The sequence below is a fragment of the Callithrix jacchus genome, chromosome 10, assembly GCF_049354715.1.
Source record: "Callithrix jacchus isolate 240 chromosome 10, calJac240_pri, whole genome shotgun sequence".
Lineage (NCBI taxonomy): Eukaryota > Metazoa > Chordata > Mammalia > Primates > Cebidae > Callithrix > Callithrix jacchus.
In genome coordinates, this window is record NC_133511.1 from 70278571 (window position 1) to 70302349 (window position 23779).

Here is a 23779-nt window from a genome sequence, read left to right on the forward strand (position 1 = left end):
AGTAATCAGAGATTGCCAGATAATTCTGATCCTGAAAAAGTCTTTCACTGAGCCCTGGGTATCTTACTTTCTCTGGGACAGAAAGGGTTATTCTAGACAACAATTGCTGTTATTGGTTTACCAAGTATAATTTACTCCCCCATATTCTAAGATTTCACTAATTTAGAAGTGACAAACACTTTTAATTTTAAATGAATGAAGTGTCTGTGCTTCTTGGGTTGACGATGACTCTGAGGAAACAAAGGAGGGGGCATGCTTAAAGAGAAGCATAGGTGTGTGCAAGGGGTATTTCCACCCCTGTCCTAGGTACAAGATCTATTGCCTTCATGAAACACCTGGACATAAGAAGTGTGATGGATGGGAGTGACATTCTTTGCAGATAATCAAAGGATTTATGTTTCATATTGACTCTGTTATACTTATAGTGGCTGGGTTATTATGTCCTCAGTTTCTGACTCAATAGCTTAAAAGACAGCAAATAGAAACAGGGGAAAAAGTAACAGGAGTGGCAGAAGATATTTTACTTAATGGGTTGGTGCTACAGTGTCTGCTTTAGGCTGAATATGGCTTAATTATTCTTGGGTGAATCATTTTCCCTTAGGTCAGTAGAACTTTACTCAACAGGATGCACCTTGGAGTGATAAGTTTAGGGATTATGTCTCCTCTTAAACTTTGCTTCCCCTACCCCTAACATACAACTTTATATGGGAAAAAAATAGCTCCACTGTCAAGGAATTCAGAGTTTAATGTATCATTAATCTTTGTCACTGTATTTTTAGGAAACCACTCATCAGGCTCCCACAGGTTTCTTTCCAATGGTTACCTCACGTTGGCATCATGCAGATAATAACTACTCCCACTTCCAACACCTTTACTTTGTCTTGACTGGAATTCCAGGGCTTGAGCAAAAGTACTATTGGATGGCATTCCCATTTGGTGCTATATATGTTGTTGCCCTCTTTGGCAATAGCATCATAATCTCTACCATCAAATCTGAGTCGTCTCTACATATCCCTATGTACTACTTTCTGTGCATGCTGGCATTGGCAGACACGGGGCTTGCCCTCTGTACTTTGCCTTCTATGCTAGGAATATTCTGGTTTAACTACAAGTCCATTGCCTTTGATGCCTGTCTTGTTCAGATGTACTTCATCCACACCTTCTCAGCCATTGAGTCTGGGGTGCTGGTGGCAATGGCCTTTGATCGGGTTGTGGCAATCTGGAGCCCTCTCAGGTACAGTGTCATTCTAACCAATGGTGTGGTCTGCAAAACAGGGTTAGTCATCTTTTCAAGGGCAGTCTGTGTTGTCTTCCCTGTGCCTTTCCTCATCAAGAGGCTCCCCTTCTACCACTCCAACATCCTCTCCCACTCCTTCTGCCTCCATCAAGATGTTATGCACCTTGCCTGTGCCAGCACCCATGTCAACAGTCTCTATGGCCTCATCGCTGTCATCTTCACCAAGGGTTCTGACTCGCTATCCATCCTTCTCTCCTATGTGTTTATACTTCGAACAGTAATGGCTATTGCCTCAAGGGAGGGTCGTCTGAAGGCACTCAACACCTGTGTTTCACACATCTGTGCTGTACTCATCTTCTATGTGCCACTCATTGGGGTGTCTGTCATTCACCGCTTTGGAAAGCACCTGTCACCACTGACTCATGTCCTCATGGCAAATGCCTACCTTCTTGTACCCCCTGTGCTAAACCCCATAGTCTATACTGTGAAGACCAAAGAAATACGAAGGAAGATCATCCAGATATTTGTTCAAACCAAGATTACAGCAGAAGATTAGAGTCTGCCTGTTTGAGAGAGGAAGAATCTATTCTGTAAAAGCTCAATTATGACTATGAAAAATAAAGATTATTTATTTACATTTTCTATGTGATTTTAACGGGGCAAAGAAAGATCTATCTGCTCACAGAAAATACTTTCTTTCCCAGTGCCAAATTGTGCATTGTCTAATATAGAAAGGGAAATATCTACAAGAACTATTTAATGAACTATTCTGTAACCCTACATTTAAGACAGTATATAACAGCTAAAGGCAGGGATTATTACAAATTCCATTTTTAAATAAATCTTTTGAACAGACATAGGCCATAAGTTTTATACCTTTTAAATTAAACTTCCTTAAGTTAATTTAATTTAGTATTCTAGTTCAAGAGTTAGGAGTGGCCTCCATGGGCTTAGTAGGAAAGAAACAAACTGTACTCATGAAATAATAAGAAAACACCAGGGGCCGGGCATGGTGGCTCACGCCTGTAATCCCAGCACTTTGAGAGGCTGAGGCAGGCAGATCACGAGGTCAAGGGATCGAGACCATCCTGGCAAACGTGGTGAAACCCCGTCTCTACTAAAAATACAAAAAATTAGCTGGGCGTGGTGGCATGCACCTGTAGTCCCAGCTACTTGGGAGGCTGAGGCAGAAGAATTGCTTGAACCTGGGAGGTGGAAGTTGCAGTGAGCAGAGGTCACGCCACTGCACTTCAACCTTGCGCCTGGTGAAGGAGTGAGTCTCTGTCTCAAAAAAAGAAAACACCAGGGAGGAATATATTATTAAATAAAACATGAATCAGAAAGAAATCAAGCTGAAGAATTAAGAATATAAATGGATACAAGTGAGCAGGGCTGCCAACCATGTTGTATAACTTAAGATCAAAAGATTAAGGGTGAGTTTTAGCTCCTCCATGCAGCAGCTATGTGAATACTGAGTATTTTTCAGCAGTAATTTCTTTATTTTGAAAGTGGAAGCAATATTAACTGCCACTCAGCATTTTCATGAAATTAAATTGAATAAAAAATTTAATAGAACTATGCAACTATGAGTATTCAAGAACATTGAATGAGAGAGAATAAGAGAACTTCTATTTATAGACTATCCAGTAAATAAAAGACACAGTGCTAGATCCTTTTACATGTCATCTCACTTGAAGATTATGGTGGCCCATGAGGGAGAGTGTGATGCACTGATTGCAGATGAAGATATGAAGATACAAAATAGTTAATTTGTTTGTTGGCCACATCTCAGCTGAACAGACATCTTCTGTACCTTAGACAATAGGTGAAATGGTTTAGGCAAAAAGATGGTAAAGACACTCAGAGTAGGAGCTTAAAAAATCATGATTAGCTTTGTTTGAAGGCAAAATAAGTATAGAAAATGGAAATAACAGAGATGTGTGTATACATTGAGCTATCTGTATTTGTTTATGTGGTCAAAATGACTTTTTCTGAAGTATTTGTAGTTGGAATGTTGAAACCTAACATACTAGATTCTTTGAGACTTCAGTGTCAGTGTCATTATTTATTACTCAAACCAGTGACTACTTTGGAAGTTTGAAAGATTAGTTCAGAAAGATTTTCTGCACAAGAAAATAGTATTTCTATTTAAATACTGCGTTCATGTACATGAGGACTTATTAAACTTCTCTAGATAGGTGCTTAGATAGATTCATAAAATAAATTCTATTATCATTTTCTTAATTGCATGAAAAGAAAAGCGCATTTTAAATATTTAAAAGTGATATAACTACCAAATATTATTTCTATTTTCTTTACTTTGTGGAGGCACTGAGCTCTACCATGTCTGGAAGAACTTAAGTGTGTGCCAGCACTATCATAGCTCTGAGTCCAGAGCGGAGCTATTCCTGGTGTTGTTAAGAGACTAGGCCTAGAGCTACCTTCTCCAACGTGGGGGAAAAGGCTCTAGAATTAGTGTTAGGCGACCAATATTCTCAAGGGATAAACAAGGCTCTTTGAGGATTTTTAGGTCTTGGGTGTTTCACCTATTTAAAATGCTTGAAAGTTTGGTAATAACATATTCTAAATCATATTCCATGTTTTACAGATAAATAGAAATGTTCTTCACAGCTGCTATCTTTGGTGTCTTAAGTACATAAATACTGGCCTCAGAAACAAGTATAATGGTGAAGAATATTGTGTTTATTTCTTTATCCCCTTTCTGCCTTCTTCACCTTTCTTTTTAAAGGTGAAGATGGTAGCTGTAGTAGTCACAGCATCAGCAGTATAATTGATAGCTACAATGCCATCTATTAACTTGAATAACTGATGCTTGAGATACTGTATTATCTCATTTCTCCTAGAATTAACTCTATGAGTAAATATATTGAAAGTAAGGGCTTAGATGTCTTAAATCTCTGGGTTTAAGTCCTGACTGTGCTACTTCCTGTCTCACTATACTCCAGTATGACCTCTTTTTAATTTAACTATTAAACTTTTTGATGTAACTATTTAAATTTAACTAGGGTCATTGAAACCCTAAGTAAGGTCATCCTCTGAGGTGCTGAGACTTAGGGCATCAACACATCAACATATACATTTGGAGGGTCGGGAAAGGGGACAATTGTCCAATCAGGACATGTAAATTTTATTTTTCAGTTTTGGCAATGACTAAGACCTTCACTACAATGTTGGCTTCAACAAGATTCTCTTTGAAATTAGTGGAAGATAGAGGCTAGACCTAGCTATTTCCCCTCTAAACAGATTAGATTTCCCTACTTAATGTGGTAATTCAGCCTAGATGGTGGAGAAAATGATGACGAGAGCACCACACTTAGGCAAGTAAGAAGAAATGAGGCAGGCCAAAGCCATCTCATTTTACACATCCACAGATCAAAAGTGAGAAGGCTTAATCTTCCACATCAGGTCTGGGAATTCTGGTTCCTGAGGAGACATAGAAGTAACAAAAGATTTTTACTTTACCTTAGGGGACAGAGTCTGAGCAATATACCCATCCAGGGAGGTCAGTATATTATTATATCCCTCCTTAATAAAGAAAGAGAAATGCAAAAATATTGTGGGATATTTTGAAAACCCAGATGAGGCTGGTTACCATGAACTTGCAAAATAAAAACCTGATATTTTGTGTTATTATTTCTAGCAGTTCCTTAGTGGTAGAGGGATAGCAAGGTATAACATTTTGAATGGTAGTTGTGATGAAAACATAGATATCAAGGTTATTTATGTTAGTATGGCTGAAATGATGGACTATAAGTCCTAGATTTTATACAAAGGATTTTAAAAGAAAAGAAGATTGAAGTATATAAATGTATACACCTATACGTGTCATATTCAATTCTTTGTACATAATACCTACATTATATAGGTCTATGTAATATAGTAAAGTTAATGTTGTAGATCATATGTAAATTGATATGCATATGTAAGTGATTATGTGGAATAACATGGGATGAATAAAAAAACTAGAAAGATGGAAGCTGTAGTTAAATGGAAAGGTGCTCAAAAATTTGGTGACTGAGTATCTCTAAGCCGTGACAAGGTCCATGCTATGTCCATTGACTAATGTATTGTGCAGATGGGGGTCAACAAAAGTGAGGATATAAGAACTCTGAGGCTGAGTATGTGACCCAGGTTTCTACATGTATTTATTGAAGTGCTGCAGAATTCTCATGTCAACAGCCTGAACAAACTATTCTTTCCTTGAAATTTCTTCTCTAAACATCCTGTTTGTCCTGCTCTTGGAACCCTCCACTTACAGATTGAAGTGACTATAAGTTTATTGTAACCAACCTTTACTGGGACTCTCAATACTTCCCAGAATTCTTTGTACATCCCAGTGGAGACCAGGCTCAGTGCAGGGCTGTGGGTCGGGTTCCCAGTCCTCAAAGGACCTCCTGCAGAGGTACCAGCTTTGGAAAGACTCAAATGGTGAGGGGCTTCTAGAAGGGCCAGCCAGGAAGATTGATCTTCCTGCTACATACTCCTTTTAGCCTGCCATTCTCTATTAAACTCAAAAAGCAGTGTGGTTGATCTCAGAAGTACTTTCCACAAGAGTCTGAGTGTCATGTCTGCTTGGAGCCACTGTTCCTTTTGAAAAAGCGGAAGGGTCAGATGAGGAAATGAAGGTCCTACTCAAGAGGTCACATTCTGTTTTGGGGAAAAGTCATTTTAAAAGGAAAGAAGAAGAAAGAAAGAAAGTAGAAGGACCCGAACTTGGTTCTGCTTTTATTATACTGAGCATTTTTCAAATAGAATTTGAAAACTCCACCAACAAAAAATAATTCTCAACCAGTGATAAACCTAAAACTCCCATGACCAATGCCATCCATATCTCTAAAATAAAATCTTGAATATTCTCTGTAACCTGGACTCTCTAGCAAGAACAATTGTATTTTAGATTCTGTAGGCTGATATATAAAAATATATCATCAACTTTATGACTATGATGATCTCAATCCCACCACAAAGATATTAATAAACTTGGTAGTTTTTGTGTTATTTTTCTCTCTTTAGATGTATGTTGGGTTTTGTATTTTGTGAGGCACAAATTCTGAAGTCTGACTGCTTTGTACCCTTTTCAAATAAGGGTTTTAAATACTCCTTTATCAAATCTTTTTTTTTACACCATGAGATTTAAATAAAATCAAAAAATGTTGATAAAAATTAAGTAATATTAGAATACCAAGGATACTATGTAGTGATTGAGACAGATAAGGCTCTGTGTAGGCTTCAGCTGTACATACTGAGTGAAGAGAGCCTTCCAGTCTCTGAAATTTTCAGAATTGATTATGGCATGATCTCCATTGGAATTCTTTTTGCCTGTTTATATAATGGCCCACCCAGATGTGAGTGGCCTCGGAACCATTGCTACCTCAGTAAACTCCAATGCACCAGTAGATGCTCCACATCCTCATTAGCTCCACACTCCTTGAATATGAATACTCATATGTATACACACTATGTTCAACCTCACACATCAGGTATGTATCTGGTCATGTGCCTTCACAAAGCACACACACTTAGTGACCTTGAACATGCAGCATGATGGTAGCACACTAATTATGCATACTGAAAGCAAATGACTATACTTTCATATACAGACATGCATATTCATACACATACTCACACTCACATGCAAATCCAGTCCCTGATGCACATACCTGTCAGATACACACAATTTACATGATATATAAGCACACTTTCATATTGCACAAAATATCCCTTTAATTGTAAATATACATATTTGCACTAAAAATACATGCACAGACAAACTCACACTCATGTAATATCATCATTTCTTGCACATGCATTCAAATACCCTGCGTTTTCATTTGTGTATACAGGGGAGAGAGGAAATGTAAGGGTTAACACTTCTAGCTTTAGTCTTCATTGTCAGAGGAGGCTGGTATAAATATGAGGCAACAAGCTCAGGGGGAGTGGTAAATCTGATGCTTGGGGGAAGTGAAAGGGCAGACAGTTCTTCGAATGGGTTCTGGTCGGAGGTCTCGGCCATAGGCTGAATCCAAGAGACTTTTTAGAACTGCTTATGATCATGCTCTGCTTGGTCAAAGATACAGTAGAACTCAGGGTGAGTGGTTTCCTGTGTGCCTCAGCCATCTCTTCCCTTCCCAAAGAGCAGTAGGACTCACAGCACGCCAAGAAGCAGGAAAGCAAGGAACTGTGCAGAATGGCCTGATTCACTGGGACCTTCGGGTCTAGAGATCCATGACCATTGAGCTTCATTCTGAGAATGGGAGAAGACTTGGTGTTCCCACTGTGTCCTCCAGGGTAAGCCTAGAAAGGAAGGAATACTGCCTCCACACAAAAATACTCTATGGAGGAGATTGGTTCTGAGCCTCACCCTGCTCCAGTATTACTGCTCCAAGTTTTAGTTTCAGATATCTCAAAGTGAGAAAACAGACTCTAAATTTCCTCGAAGCTATTCCTTAGCAGATCTCAGTTTATTTTATCCTTTGTCCCTTCACTGGCTTGAGCAACACACTGACAGATGCCTGTATTTATTTCCACATAATGGGTGCAATAATTTTGAAGTCCAACACGGCCTTTGAGTAGTTTCTCTGGACTCAAACTCATTATCGCAGATGAAAGCTGAGCTCTACTCTGTGAGAGAAGATGGTTCTTAGAACCAACTTCTTAAACAAAAGCTACACACAAATTTTACAAGTTAATTTTATTTTAGAAAACAGCAAGAGTTAATCTGAAGTCCAAACTGTGATCAGTGTGACTACAATATTTGAAAATGACAAGACATTTTCAGGTCTCAGTATGCATTATGCTCATAAGGGTTGTAGCCTGTGGGAAAAAAAATAATAAAATAATAGTAGTGTAGGAGAAGAAGGAGAGCTGGGAAAGAAGGGAAATTATATTGTTCATCTTTTTCTACCTTTTAGAGAATGTACATTTCCATTTCTCAAAACAGCAGCAAGCTGGATAACCTGTGCTTCCCATATTTAAAAACCCCACACACTAGACAAAAATGGCCAAGTATTGGTAAGCTTTCTGTCCACTCCATATGACTTGTAGCATTACCTCTGTCTGAGAAAAGAAAGACAGGGGAACTTGTATTTTTTATTTTTACTTTTTTAATATGTGAATTCACCCCAAACTTATTTATAGCTTTAATGCAATTCTAATCAGAATCCCAGCAGGACTTTTGTAGATAAGCAGATCCTAAAATTTAAATGAAAAAGTAACATTGATATAATAGCCAAAATAATTTTAAAAGGAAAAATAAAATTGGAAGATATATATTACCAGATTTTAATACTTATTACAAAGCTATAGTCATCTCGACTTATGTAGTATTGGCAAAAGGAGACATGCACGGCTCAGTGGAAGAAAATAAAACGTCTAGAAATAGACCCATATCAGTATGGCTAACTCCTGACAAATATACAAAGAAATTCAGCAGAGAAAGGATAGTCTTTCCAACAAATGGTGCTGGAACAACTAGACACCTATCCATATGTTCCTAAACACAAACAAAAACATAAATGTCATACTTTAAAAAAAGTTAACTCAGAATAGATCATAAATCTAAATGTAACATGTAAAATAATAAAACATTTAGAAGAAAACATAGGAGAACTAGGACCTGGGACTAGACAATGGTTTCTTAAACATGACCAAAAAAATCACACTTTATTTAAAAAATTTAATTAATTGGACTTCATCAAATTAAAATTTTTGTTCTGTGAGAAACACTGGTAAGTAAACAAAAACGCAAGCTGAGCTAGGCATGGTGGCTCATGCCTACAGTCTCAGCACTTTGGGCGACCACGGCAAAAGGATCACTTCAGGCCAGGAGTTCAAGAACAGCCCTGCCAATGTAGCAAGACCTCATCGCTACAATTTTTTTTTTTTTTAAAAAAGACAAGCTGCAAACTGGGAGAAGATAGTGCAAAGCTCATATCATACAACATATTCGTATTTGTAATATATAAAGATGTTAAAACCCAGTGGTAATGTAACAATCCAATTTTAAGATGAAGATTTGAAGACTCTTCACCAAAGATATACAGATGACAGAAATGCACGTGAGAAGATGTTCACCATCAGCCATTAGGCAAATGCAAATTAAAGCCATGATGAGATATCAGTACACACCTATTAGAATGGCTAAAATAAGAAACGAACAATACCAAATGCTGGTAAAGACGCAGACCAACTGGAATTTCCTTTCTGCTGAATAACAACTTTTTCTTAAAAACACTCTATAGATGCTTTAAGTGATATTTTGATGTTGTGGTTTTAGACAGACACACTCCCCAATTTACTCAATGCAAGTGTGTAGTCAGGGGACATAGGGAAAAAACCTGAATTGCACAACATATTCATAACATGCTTTTCTTGGATGATTAGAAACTTCTAGACTTTCATCTATTGTGCCGACTATTTCCTCATTTTCAAAAGTATTCTTGGATTTAGGCTTTATTTTATCCTTAAGCAGAAGTTGGCAAACTTCTGTAAAAGTTCAAATAGTAAATATTTTCAGGGTTGCAGAACACGGACCTCTGCTGCGCAGCTTAACTCTGACCTCGGAGCAGAGCAACTGGAGACAGCAGGTAAGGAAATGGGCATTTCTATTGCGTGCGTTGCAATAAAACTTTGAAGAACGGGCTGCGGGTGGATCTGGCCCACAGGCAGTAGTTTGGCAACCTGGGGTTAGAGTAGCAGATGTATACATTGAGAAGGCAGCAGGCATGTCTACCAAGATGATTTAATAGGAACCCCTGCGAGATCAACGCAGAAGGCAGGCGACCCCCGCACCTCCAACCCAGGCACCAGGCCCATCCCACTGGGACCGGCCAGACAGTGTGTGCAGCCCTTGGAGGAGGAGCCGAAGCAGGGTGAGAGGCACCCCACCCTGGAAGGGCAAGGGGTCGGGGAACTGCACCCCCACCCCGCCCCCAGGCAAGTGAAGCTGAGGGACGGGGCTGCGAGGGAGGGCACACCGCCGCCCAGACTTTTTAGAGTGAAGGCACAAGGTTCCATGGGTCAGCAGAGAGAAGTGGAGAAAGAAAAGGGGGCAAGGGTCCCCGTCTCCCAATTTAGTCTTCAGTCACAGGGCATCTCTGCTCCTCCATTGTCCACCAAGAAAGGAAAATTTGAGAAGATAAATTCGGAGGGCAGAATGAAATGAGGAACGCTGGGAGACATCACCTCATGAGGGCGCCCTGGCCTATGAAAAGGCCATTGAGGAGCCTGAGGAAAGAGGAAAGAAGACTGACCGGTTTTTGAAAGGGCTGTAGATTGCGAGTAGTTGAAATGTGGTGGAGAGAGACTCACCACCCTCTAAAAAGGGCGTAGAACAGGAGCGTTCTCCATGGAGTCTCATCAGCAGAAGCCAATAAAGACGTCATCTCAGAGAAACCAGCACATGCCCAGAGATACCAGGAGGCCAAGCTGGAGACTGTGCTAGAGGTTGCAGTCCAGTGAAGTAGCAGGGGTCCTGGGGGCAAATTCAGATCTGCCTCTAATTCAGCATACAGTTGGGCACGCCGTATTCGTGTCTCTTCATCATGATAGGACAGCAAATTCTGCTTTCCCAACTCTGCTGTATGCCCCAATCAATTGTTATCTAGCACAGGAGGCGTGGGTACCACCGAGAACATTGGATGTGTAGCTGTGTATCCAGACACATTTAACTTATTGCGTGTCCTTGGGCAAATTATGTAACTGAAGTCTATTTTTTCTCATTGTAAAGTGAGGATACAGAGGTTTTGTGTGAGTTAGATACAATACAATTTAAAAGCCTGTAGTTCTGTGTCTTGAAACATAGTCATTCCTTCTGCAATGAATCAGAGATAATTGTACACTTTGAGAAACTGTACATTTAACCAGCGCCTCTTACGTTGCCTGGTGCAACAATGAGAATGGTCTGAGCATGTTTCTTCAGCTGCCCCTGAGCCTGCAGAACTGTGTTCTCACAAGTAGAGGGTGACATATAGGGGGAAAGGGGCAGGTAGAAGGAAATTCTCTGGCTCAAACAGAACATATAAAGAAGTTTGGGAAGACCAGACCAGACAGAAGGGATAGAACAGACTTCCTAGACCCTACATAACGTGCGGTTTTCAATTTTCACCATACCTTACATAGAAATATTTGTTTTGAGCAAACCTACAGCTATTATCTTAATTGGATGGTCAAGCTTCAGGTTTAGAGCAAAACCTAGGAAGTCTGAGCCCCATTTATCTCATACTGTTGTAAGTCTTGGGAAAATTAGAAAGAAGCAAGGCCTCTTTGGGATCATGAAGCGCTTTTAAGTAACCATTTGGTCTAGGGAATGAAACATCTGTAAGTTCCCAAAGGCAATTTATTAAGGAGGATTGGAAAGGATAGTCTTCTTGCCTCCTCCTTTGAAGGAGTTAAGAACTAAGGCTTTCCATCAAAACTCAGAACAATTAAGTTTAATTATGAAAAGATATTGGGTAGGAACCAAGTGAGCTTTGTGCCATCGATTCTGAGGTAAATAGTGGTCACCATAGGAACCAGAGGGTAGAAGTAACCCAGGTGGCATTCCCGCAGTATCCACTGGTGGCAGGCCAACCTTTAGGAGAAATGAACGTTACTTTTCTTGGACATGGCATCAACATAGGGTCAAACGGATTTTATCAGAACATTTAGGATATTGTTAATCCAATCATGAGTCTGTTGAATAATGATATTGTTTTGTCACTTTTCCCAAGGATTTTAAAAATTAAACTTTCCGCTCTGTACCAAGCACAAAAGTGCTATGCGTAGTGTAGGGTTCAGGGCCGAGTTCATGAAAAATTTCCCATCTAGGATGGAGGTTGGGAAACTATAGCTTGTAGACCAAATCCTGTTTGGAGGTTATTTTTGTAAGGAAACTTTCATTGGAATTCAGCCATACTCATTCATCTGTATATTGACTATGGATGCTTTTACACCACCATAGCTAAATTGACATGTTGTGACTAAGACTGTATAGCTCAATATTCCTCTAATTGTTATGATCTGACTTTTTACACACACAAAAAACTTTGCTAACCAATAATTTAAGGGGAACCTACACTAAGGATAAAGCATTGAATTACAGGTATGTAATTGATCAGTCACTTATCTTCAAGCCCAGGACCTTACTATGGTTACTGTCCCAAAGCTAACTCAACCTCAATACATAAATTTCTATGGGCATTGAAGCCATACTGGCTTCCTACCCTGAGAAGTTATTTAAGCAGCTTAACATATGGATAAATAGGGCCTGTAGGAAAAGTTGAAAATATAAGCTGTCAGTTTTAAATAATAGAAGGGAAAGAATGACTCTGACATTATTTGTCATGATTTTTTTTTCTTAATGGATTTCAATTTCAAGAAAACATTGATTCTTAAAAAGCAACTACACTTGCTGCTACCACATTTTGTTTTAGCCTATTTTGAATGACATAAATATAAAAAAGAATAGTATCATTTTATGCTGCAAGATTTTATTTATAAAAAACAGTTGAAATTATCACATCTTACTTTTAAACTCAATTGCCCTATTACCCAATTGTCCTATCCAGAGGCATATGATTAATAACACCTGTTTTGATTCCCATTTGCAGAGAGTAGATCACTTTCCCAACAGAGAACATATTAACCAGCTCACGGTGCTGGCTTCAGGGAACAGGTCTTCTCACCCTGCATTCTTCATCCTGCTTGGAATCCCAGGCTTGGAGAGTTTCCAGTTCTGGATTGCCTTTCCGTTCTGTGCCATGTATGCTGTGGCCATCGTTGGAAACATCACTCTCCTCCATGTAATCTGAATTGACCACACCCTGCATGAGCCCATGTACCTCTTTCTGGCCATGCTGGCCATCACTGACCTGGTCCTCTCCTCCTCCACCCAACCTAAGATGTTGGCCATATTCTGGTTTCATGCTCATGAGATTGAATACCATGCCTGCCTCATCCAGGTGTTCTTCATCCATGCCTTTTCTTCTGTGGAGTCTGGGGTGCTCATGGCTATGGCCCTGGACCACTACGTGGCTATCTGCTTCCCACTCCGACACTCTAGCATCTTGACCCCATCAGTTGTGATCAGACTGGGGGCTGTTGTGATGCTGAGAGGGCTGCTGTGGGTGAGCCCCTTCTGCTTCATGGTGTCTAGGATGCCCTTCTGCCAACACAAGTCATTCCCCAGTCATACTGTGAGCACATGGCTGTGCTGAAGTTGGTGTGTGCTGATACAAGCATAAATCGTGGGTATGGGCTCTTTGTGGCCTTCTCTGTGGTTGGCCTTGATATGATTGCCATTAGTATGTCGTACATGATGATTTTGAGAGCTGTGCTTCAGTTGCCCTCAGGTGAAGTCCGCCTCAAAGCTTTTGGCACATGTGCCTCCCCTATCTGTGTCATCTTGGCTTTTTATATCCCAGCCCTTTTTTCTTTCCTCACTCACCACTTTGGTCATCATGTGCCCCGAGTGGTAAGCATTCTGTTTTCTAATCTCTATCTACTGGTACCTCCCATGCTCAACCCCATTGTCTATGGAGTTAGAACCAAACAAATAAGAAACAGGTTTATCCAAGGATGTTTTGGAAAAATCCTTTGAACATGACCAGCACTTAAGTTGCCCCACTGATCAGGGGACATAAATGAATATTTTTCAGGCCATTATATATCATAACTAAGTCAGCTCTGTAACAATTGGCCAAGAGGCAGATAACCCTTCAGAAACAAAAGGAACAATTTTCAGGATATCCAGTCTAAGTGATCTCTGAGAGATGCCATAACAACTTAATTGACCTAAGTTCATCATCACAAGAAAACAGTAAGAATAAGACTTTAATTCATCTGGAGTTAATTTTAGTATAAGGTGTCAGGAAGGGGCCCAGTTTCTGCTTTCTGCACATGGCTAGCCAGTTTTCCCAACACCATTTATTAAACAGGGAATCCTTTCCCCATTGCTTGTTTTTGTCAGGTTTGGCAAAGATTGGATGGTTGTAGATGTATGGTGTTGCCTCCGAGGCCTCTGTTCTGTTCCATATGTCTATATATCTGTTTTGGTACCAGTACTATACTGTTTTGATTACTGTGAAATCAATTTTCACAATTGATTGTGAGTTGTGTTGAAGGTGACCATTAAATCATTCTTACTACTGGATGCCCAACTCTTACCAGCCTGGAATAGAGTAAGTGCTAAATAGGCCAAGTTGATTTGTTACATGAAGAAATATGTGAATGATGAATATTGTGTTCTAAAGACGTCTCACATAGCTTTCTAAGAAGTGAATAAGCCACTGTATTCTGTCTCATTGTTTCTCTGGGAGCTCTCATTCTCACTGAACAGGTGAGTACAGGAGCCCAGAGTGCATTGTTGTTTATGGGCTCATTGACAATGGTAATGCTTCTAGTAGCAGCTACAGAAGAAACGAGCCCTGAGGTATTATCCTTTTCCCAAGGTCCTGGACATTAGGCTTGAGATTGCCTTAGGTATAGCAAAGGAAGAGAAGGACTGCAGTAGCCAGAGACCTGGCATCTCCCAGGAGTCACAGCTCCGGCCTTTCCTTAGTGTGTGACTGGAAACGTTTCCACCCTTCCTTACTCCAGAAAGTCTGTCTATTTCCTCTCTTCTCAGAATAGCAATCAATGATCAGCCCTGCCTACATCCCTGAGAAAGTGTTAATGTGTATGCAGGAAAGTCTGTATATTCATGAATTCCTCCTTGGCAGGGGCACTTAAGGACATAGATCTATTGAAAAGGGGTCTGAAACACCAGAAACATTCTACTTAAAAGTAGGAATTTTTGGAGTTATTTTGAACAGGAAGAATGTATTGAGCACCAATGTGGGGCATGGGGAAGACACAGAGCAAATATTGAACTTGGTCCTTACGATTTTGTAAGGAGAGATAGATTTGTAAAAAATTAGAAATGCAATTCACATGGGTCAAACAATACAATTACATATTTTGAATCTAGCTCTGTCACTTGCAAACTGTATGACCTTGAAAAGTTACTCAGTTACTCTAAGTCTCATTTCCCTCATGTGTAAATATTGATGAACACTTTTTCTCAAAGTCGTTGGGGAAATTTACCATTATACTCTATAGAAGCTGCTAGCATATTTTATTTCATATTAGCAAATTAAATAAGAAATTATAATGTGATAGATAATTGCCTTGTAATTGCCTGTATGCATATTTTTCTACAGAAAAATCATCCAGAAAATGGATGCATTTTTCCCTGTATCTCCAAGGTCTAGCATCATGACCAGCATTTCATCAGGATTCAATGAATATTTATTGAGTGAATAAGTAATTACTCTAGCAAATTTGTTGTATAATAATTAACACAATTCCTAAAGCATGTATTAGACTCACTGCACAGGCACATTGCACATATACCCACATTTGTGTACCTTCAATTTTTTAACTTCTCTGTGCTGAGAATCTTCACTTACCTTACACAAAACCCAGGAATAACTTTACTCAGTAAAATTTTACTGCATCCTCTAGTATACAACAAAATTAATGTCACTTACACTGGGTCGAAGAGTAAAGGCAGAATACCTATTAGTCTACTAAGTACATGGCAAGAAACCAGAACTATAATAAATATGTACAGAAGTGATGTCATAGAAAGGGGGAAAGTATGCACCAAAGAACCACAGCTATGCCTACTTTTATTTGACCACAGATATCCATTACCAATAAATACCTAAACATAAAGATATATTTTTGATCCTATAACACTTTTCCTTACTTTAAGAAAAAAAACATTAGATAACAAGACCTTTGGAAGCGCTGTAGAACTTCTTGAATCTTTCTTACTGTAATTATTATTAAATTGATAACCAAGGGTGAAATATAACTAAATACTTTATGAATAAACACACATAAGTGTTATCTGGATAGATGTGATAATTTGTTCTTACTGATACTCATCTCCAGTGTCAAAGAAAAGTTTGAAACTACTTAATAAATTAGATTTTGTGACACCATATGTCAAAATGCAGACATTCCAAAATACAGTATATACAGAACTATGACAACCTGTTATGTATATTCACCCACGAGCCTTACCCATTTCTGCATTTCCCCAGATGTGCAAAATTTGATGCACCATAACTGTGGAAAATTAATTAATTCTTACAGTGGATACTTACTCTGCTTCTTACATGATTCCATTCTACTAGGCCCTGTTTTTTCTCCTCTGGAACACTTGGATGATCCTTCTCCGAATCTGCTTGGTCTTCACACTGTAGACAATGGGGTTTAGCACAGGGGGGAGCAGCAGGTATATGTTGGCCATGAGCATGTGCACTACTGGTGGTAAATGCTTACCAAATCTGTGAATCATGGAGGAACCAATAAAAGGAACATAGAAGAGGAGCACAGCGAACATGTGAGAGAGGCAGGTGCTGAGGGTTTTGAGCCTTTCACCACTGGAGGCAATGCCCAGCACAGTTTTCAGGATGAGTACATAAGACATTAGAATGAGGAGGGCATCGAGCCCCAGTGTGAAGATGACGACGATGAGGCCATAGAAGCTGTTGATGTGGGTGCTGCCACAGGCTAGCCGCATCATGTCTTGGTGAAGACAATATGAATGAGACAAGACATTGGAATGGCAGAAAGGTAGGCGTTTTATAAGGAAGGGCACAGGGAAGACCACACAGACTGCCCGGGTGAAGATAGCTATTCCAATCTTTCCAATAACACCATGAGTGAGGATGGAAACATAGTGTAATGGGTTTCGGATGGCCACAATTCTGTCAAAGGTCATGGACACTAGGACTCCTGATTCTACTATTCCAAATACATGGATGAAGAACATCTACATGATGCATGAATCAAAAACAATCTCAGGGACATTAAACCAGAAGATGCTGAGCATGGAGGGCAAGGTGGACAGGGACAGACTAATGTCAGTGAGAGCCAAGATAGAGAGGAAGTAATACATGGGCTCATGCAGACTTGGCTCCACCTTGATGACAGCTAGGATGGTACCATTTCCCAGGAGTGTGAGCGTGTAGAGAAATCCCAGGGGAAAGGCCAACCATTGGTTCTTGTCTGGCATTCCTGGGATACCTGTCAGAATGAAGCTATAGCGGTGGGCATGTGATGCATTCAAATTGGTCATGTCGTTGTTCTCACCATTGGGTGGGGCTGGACTCTTCCACTTGGCTCACAGCTCCTAAAATGAGTATATATTCTCATATAGACAGTACAATGGCTTTATGAATGCATGGGTAGAACACCAGGGGAAAGAATAAAGTTAAAAAACAACTTTAGATAATAATTGTAACACTTTGTCTTTTTGCTCGCTACACAGTCACTTGTGATGACTTCTTTTCTCTTGAAATACATTTCTGTATTTGAAAAATGAAGACAAGATTAAACATCCACTGTTTAGACAGTAAAGAATTTTGATATCTCCTCCTTGTGTAGCTCTCAAGGTTTAGCAGAAAAGAAGTAGATATAACCAAGGTCTTCATAACATAGAGCATATTGCTAAATAATTTTTTAAAACCCCACTAACTCACAATACCATCACTGCATGACTACATACAATCCCATTGTCATTATAACCTACATTCACATAAATCCATGTGTATTAGAGTGTTTTATACATATATATGTATAATATATAGATATACATATATATAATATATACTTCAATATACTTTTATGATATATACTTCTATATACTATATATTATACACATATAATATACACTTCTATATGTATACATGTTTGTATATGATAGGATATATACTCTACACACACATAAATGTATTAGATTGGTGCAAAAGTAATTGCAATTTTTGTCTTTTTTAAATCTAATATGTGCTTGTGTATATATATGTGTGTGTGTATATATGGTTATATGTATATATAGATATATGAGAGGGGGAGAGAGAGAGAGAGAGAGAGAGAGAGAGAGAGTATGTATCCTGGATATCTATTGTAAGGATAATTGTAATGAATTACATATGCAGATATGCACATTATTGGATGAAATTATTCATATTAAAATTTAATCTTCAGAAATTTCAATAATCTATAATTTTCCATAATCTCACTTTAAGGTAGCTAGAAGAAAATAAGGGTTATTGGCTCATAAGCAACCATACATAAGATAAAAGAGAATAGGCACTTACAGGACTCTATTCCTATAGCATATAATACTTAGCCCAGTTCCTTCAGGCTCCCTTACTAATCTTTCTGTATCCATGAGTGCCCCCGTTTAATACATTCTTCATTCAGCAGTTAGAATAGACTTTTTAAAACAAATGCAAATCTCATTTATTCATCTCAAGCAAAATTCCTTGAAGGGCTCCCATTGTACTTAGAACAAAGCTCTAAATCCTTATTTTAGCCTTCAATGTAAAGCAAGATTCAACCCCTACCTACCTCTCTACCACCAACTCACACCATTTACTCTCCCCTTTGGTCTCTCTAATCCAGCCAAATTTGTAGTCTTTACGTTCCTGGATCCCAGTGAGATACTTGCTGATACAGGGTTTCTACATGCAGTCTTTCCAGTTCTTTCTGTTTTTCTTCATCCCTCGTAAAGCTCCTCTTTGCCCAAGTGAAGCCTAGCTGTCCTTCCCAAGTATGCTGATTCCAAATATCCACAGTAGTTTAAGGTCTCCTCATACGCTGTTTTCATATTTTTGGGCTCTTCCTACTTATAAGTTAGTTTAGTTAAACATTGCATATGTATTTGTTTAATGTCTATCTCTCCTACTGGAGGTTTAAACTTCCTGAAGGAAGTTTAAAGGACTATTTATGGTTCATCACCTCATTGAGCATATGCAAGGCATTTATTAATTTTTCCATATTAGTGCAATGTCAACATAAAATAATGAATGGGTGAATATGGATGATTGAATGCCAATTTTCTTTCAGAAGAAATCTTATAATCCCTCAAACTCTGTTTTGATCTTCTGCAGATGAATTAAAAATCTTCAACAAAGAGAAAAATCTATCTTTCTAAGAGGCCACAGACAAAAACTTTAATTGGGAGTCTGTGAGAGGTATTAAGTTGTCTTTGTTCTCACCTAGGTACTTGTGAGAAAAGAAAAACCATCCCAAGAGCTGGTCTGGGAACTCTGAGGTTGGGGTGAGATCAGGCGTGCACGACCTAGTAGTTTCCCTACCTTTTCTGCCTCCTATTTCTCTGCTCTAGGATGAAGATTTTCTGTTAGAAAAAAGTGACTGCTAATAAGTTATTTTACAGATTTAAGTCTCTTAAACACAGAAGACTTTTTGAAAGGTAGTGCAGTCCACTCACAGTTGTGTCGTGTCTTTCTAATAGAATTTGGGCCCCTCTCTCCCTGAAATCACAATGGTCCAGATCTAAACAAAGTACTTCATGATTCCTGCTCAACCTTCTGCCTGCACTCTGAGGAGGGGTTTTGTTTTACTTTAAATGTTAAGCGAGAGCCTTGACTTGCTTGGGTCTGCTGTTCTGTATCCCCAGCAATTCTCGTGCTTTTCAGGTGGGAATGATCAACTGGTTCATCCCTACCAGAGGTTTTTTGGGACCTACTTGAAAAATCTTTAACATTCTTTAAGTCCTGAGGACCTGCTGAAGCTCTGTTCTTCCATGCAAATAGTTGATTTTCATTTACCTCTTCTGTTTTACTGCTTTGGACTCTGATTTTCCTTACCTGAATCAGTGTTTTACCCTCATCTTCTTTTTAATTTTTCGTTCTTATATCCATTCTTCATCTTCCTTCTTTCAATCTTCTTTAACTTCTAGACCCCTTCTTTCTCTATCTCCCAGTGAGATTCTTATGCGTTCTTCCATTCCATCTTTATTTTATGCTTAGCCGTGCACTACACCCTCCCATATAATGTCTTCTTTTACTCCTGAAAACAACACCTGCATTTTACTTCTTCTATCCATCTTTGCTTTCTACCAACACATGACATTCTATACACTATTCTCATCTGTCTTTATCATGTTCCTCTCTAGAATTTATGTGAGGATTTAATGAAAAAATGAACTAAATAATCTTACACAGAGCTTGCTAAGTAGAGAACATGGAAAAAATCTTTTAAGATTAATTTATTACCTTTATCAACCTTGTGCTATGATTCAGAATTAATTTGCTTATTTCCTTTCCTGAGACTAGCATTCAAGGCCCTTATAAAGACTACCCAAATCTCTGGTGGCATCTGGAGTCATCATGATTCTCCAAGGATTTCACAACTCCTCTGGAAGAACTCCCATGAAGGGTGTTATGTAGTGCCACTTGAGTTATCCCTTCCTAATTTCCCTAAGAACTCTAAACCTTTCCTTTATATGTCAGACTGTCCTCTATTCAGTCCATATTTGTGCAAAATTTGTTTTCATTTTAATTTTATTTGCATAGTCTTAATGAGGTATGAACTCACATACATGCACCCAAATGCATGTGTATGTATGCACAAATACACACTGATTTGAATCATGTTTAATCGCTAAGTAATGTTTACAATTCCAGCCCGATTTCAGTTCAGGTCTTCTGACTCCAAAGCCAGTCTCAGTCTCAGTGACGACATAGTGTTGCGATTTGCCATGAAACAGGGCTGGAGTCTGCCATCGTTTGGAATGAATGGAATGGTTATCTGAATTCTGCTCATCAGGAACATAGAAAAACATGTTCTTTGAATTTGCTGAACTTCTTTGGTTTTTTGAATTGTTATTTCAATACATCATGTAAAATTTCTTGCATTTGATTTAATGTATTTTCTGTAAGGATGTTTTTCATTAAAGAGGTAATTCTTAAAATTAGAGGAACAGCTGGTTACTCAAGCCTGTGCCTTTGTGTGGTCAGGGTTAAATTGTTCACAGGCACTTTCTATCACATCTTTATGCCCTTTTTATCTCAGTTACTTTCTGTCACAAGCATATTTACATAATCAAGACAAAAAACAAAAGTCAGATATAAACAATTCTTGTGGTAATTCTTTAGTTCAGGCATGGCCAAGAGTGTATGGCCAAAAGTTATTCATTTATTTTTAATTTTTAAGCCCATTAGCTCTAAAAGAGATAATGCATACTATAACCACTAAGGGCTAGGGATTTATACTGTGTGTCAACACATTTTTAATAAAAAATTGTGAATATTTCTGTCTGACATACTGTTTGGGTTAGAACTAAGAACACACAAAACGCTTGATGCAACCCCCCTGAGTGTTTATCTGGCGGCTTGAACTCCCCTGGAGATATCAGGCCTTGACTCCTCCATGTCTATAGAAACTGATGCCACCTCTAGAATAAACTTCAGAAAGACTCCTACTGGGAAACTATCCTAGTAATTTCCTATTATCTGGAGATTAATCCATCAAAAGTCTTCCTGTCCATATCTAAAATGGCTAAATATGGTAAAAAGAATAGATTTTAGGAGTCTTATATGCCTTGTTTTAATTCACAGTTTTAATTTTTTGAGCTCTTTGGTTTTAGGGAAAGTTATTTAACCACTCATTCATCCAGCATTCCTTGTTATCTATTATTAAATGAATTCTACTCATGAAGTACAGCTATTCCTCCTCCTTCCCATCAGCATTTATACAACCAAATTGGCCTAGTGGAAGTCATATAACCATGTTAACTATTTTCATTTTAAATTTATTTATTAATAAAATTATAAAGTCCTTGCCAAGGCCTCACATGTTCTTTCATTACTTCCACATTATCACACTTTATGACTTTTTTTCTACTCCCTTAGTTAACTATTTATGCACCTTGCTGCAACCAATTTTTCAGTGTTTGAACTAGATCCTGTCACTATTATCTACCTGGGAACTTAACTTCAGAAATTCTTATTATAACTTGTTCTTTTTTTCCTCAAACGTTTGTTTTGGAATCAGGGGTACATGTGCAGGTTTTTCACAAGGGTATACTGCATGATGCAGAAATTTGGAGTACAAATAAATGTCACCCAGGTAGTAGGCATAGTATGCGATAGGTAGTTTTTCATCCCTTACCCTCTCCTTCTTCCCTGACTAGTGGTCTCCAGTGTCTATATTTCTCTTCTTTTTGACCATGTTAAGCCAAAGTTTAGCTCCCACTTATAAATGAGAACATGTGGTACTGGATTTTCTGCTTCTGCATTAGTCCACTTAGCATGATAGCCTCTAGCTGAATTCATGTTACTGCAAAGAACATGATTTTATTCTTTTTTTATGACTGTGTAGTGTTCCATCATGTCTATCTGCCTAATTTTCCTTATCTAATTTACTGTTGATGGGCATCTGGGTTGATTAGACCTTTTTTTAAAAACATGCAGTTTTATTTTTCCTCTGCTTGATTATTTCTACTAACATCAGAAATCTGGTTTTCTGTTTTATTAAGAAAAAGGTGTACTGCCAATATTTGTCTGATTTTTCTGCTTATGTTTTTAATGTAAAACCCTTTAAAGCATAAAAAAGAATTATTAAGAAAAGAGAAGGCCGGGCGCAGTGGCTCAAGCCTGTAATCCTAGCACTTTGGGAGGCCGAGGTGGGTGGATCACCTGAGGTCAGGAGTTCAAGACCAGCCCACATGGTGGCTGCTCCTCCTCCTCCTCCTCCTCCTCCTCCTCTTCTTCCTCCTCCTCTCCTTCTCCTTCTCCTTCTCCTTCTTCTTCTTCTTCTTCCTTCTGTAGTGGCAGTATAGCAGTAGTTTTTACCAGGCTGAGACTGGTAAACCAGTAGTTGTACTGCTGGACTTGACAAACCACCAGTTGTGCTGCCAGGGAGTGCAGACTCAACTTCAGGTGGAAAGAAAAAAAGCAAAGCTTGGTCAACTAACACTGGAAAACTCAGTAGGAAATACACAAGGACCACCCACAGTTTTAGTAGCCTGAGCTTGCAAGCTGGGGTCATCAGGACATTTTACAGGGAGATCTTGAAAATTATAGTTGTGGAAGGGCTACCCATGCATCCCTGGCCTTACAAGAAAGTATTCAAACATGTGAGGGAAACTCAAGAGAGCTTGCTGGCATGGGAAAGCTTGCTGGCATGGGAGAGACTTAAAAACTGGTTGAATATTAAATGTATGCTACACACATGATTCAAATCAATCAGTGCAAGTATTTCTGACTTAAGGAGTCTGGAGTACAGTGATGTGATCTCGGCTCACTGCAATCTCCACCTCCTGGGTTCAAGCGATTCTCCTGCTTCAGCCTCCTGAGTAACTGGGATTATAGGCACGTGCCTTAATGGCTGGCTAATTTTTGTATTTTTAGTAGCGATGAGGTTCACTATGTTGGCCAAGCTGGTCTCGAACTCTTGACTTTGTGATCTGCCCACCTTGACCTCCCAAGTGCTGGAATTACAGGCATGAGCCACCATGCCCTGCTGAGATGCTGTCTTACACCAGTCAGGACGGCTATTATTAAAAAGTCAAAAAACAACACATGCCAGATGCTAGTCAGGTTGTGAAAAAAGGGACACTTTTACACTGTTAGTGGGAGTGTAAATTTGTTCAACCATTGTGGAAGAAGGTATAGCATTTCCTCAGAGACCTAGAGGCAGAAATACCATTTGACCAGATATCCCATTGAGGAGGGAGACCCA

The 23779-nt window shown here is 39.0% G+C and overlaps 3 protein-coding genes across 3 annotated transcripts; 2 read left to right on the plus strand and 1 right to left on the minus strand.

Annotated features, from left to right (window-relative positions):
• The first annotated feature begins 790 nt into the window (after window positions 1-790).
• LOC100408805 (olfactory receptor 51H1-like) lies at window positions 791-1872 on the plus strand. The gene has a single exon (XM_017978521.5). It carries the CDS (start codon window positions 816-818, stop codon window positions 1791-1793), a length of 978 nt encoding a protein of 325 aa, XP_017834010.1. The 5' UTR covers window positions 791-815; the 3' UTR covers window positions 1794-1872.
• An 11047-nt stretch (window positions 1873-12919) lies between these two features.
• Window positions 12920-13853, plus strand: LOC100895696 (olfactory receptor 52R1-like). The gene is given in 2 exon segments (XM_054241827.2): window positions 12920-13402; window positions 13405-13853. Coding segments are annotated over 2 exon segments (762 nt in total). The 5' UTR covers window positions 12920-13071; the 3' UTR covers window positions 13836-13853.
• A 1540-nt stretch (window positions 13854-15393) lies between these two features.
• On the minus strand, window positions 15394-17398 carry LOC100409174 (olfactory receptor 51H1). The gene is given in 1 exon segment (XM_017978524.4): window positions 15394-17398. A coding segment is annotated over 1 exon segment (951 nt). The 5' UTR covers window positions 17367-17398; the 3' UTR covers window positions 15394-16415.
• Between the last annotated feature and the right edge of the window lie 6381 nt (window positions 17399-23779).

What these genes read in the sequence shown, in the direction of transcription:
- LOC100408805 (XM_017978521.5), top strand. Translation starts at nt 816, where the DNA reads ATGGTTACCTCACGTTGGCATCATGCAGATAATAACTACTCCCACTTC.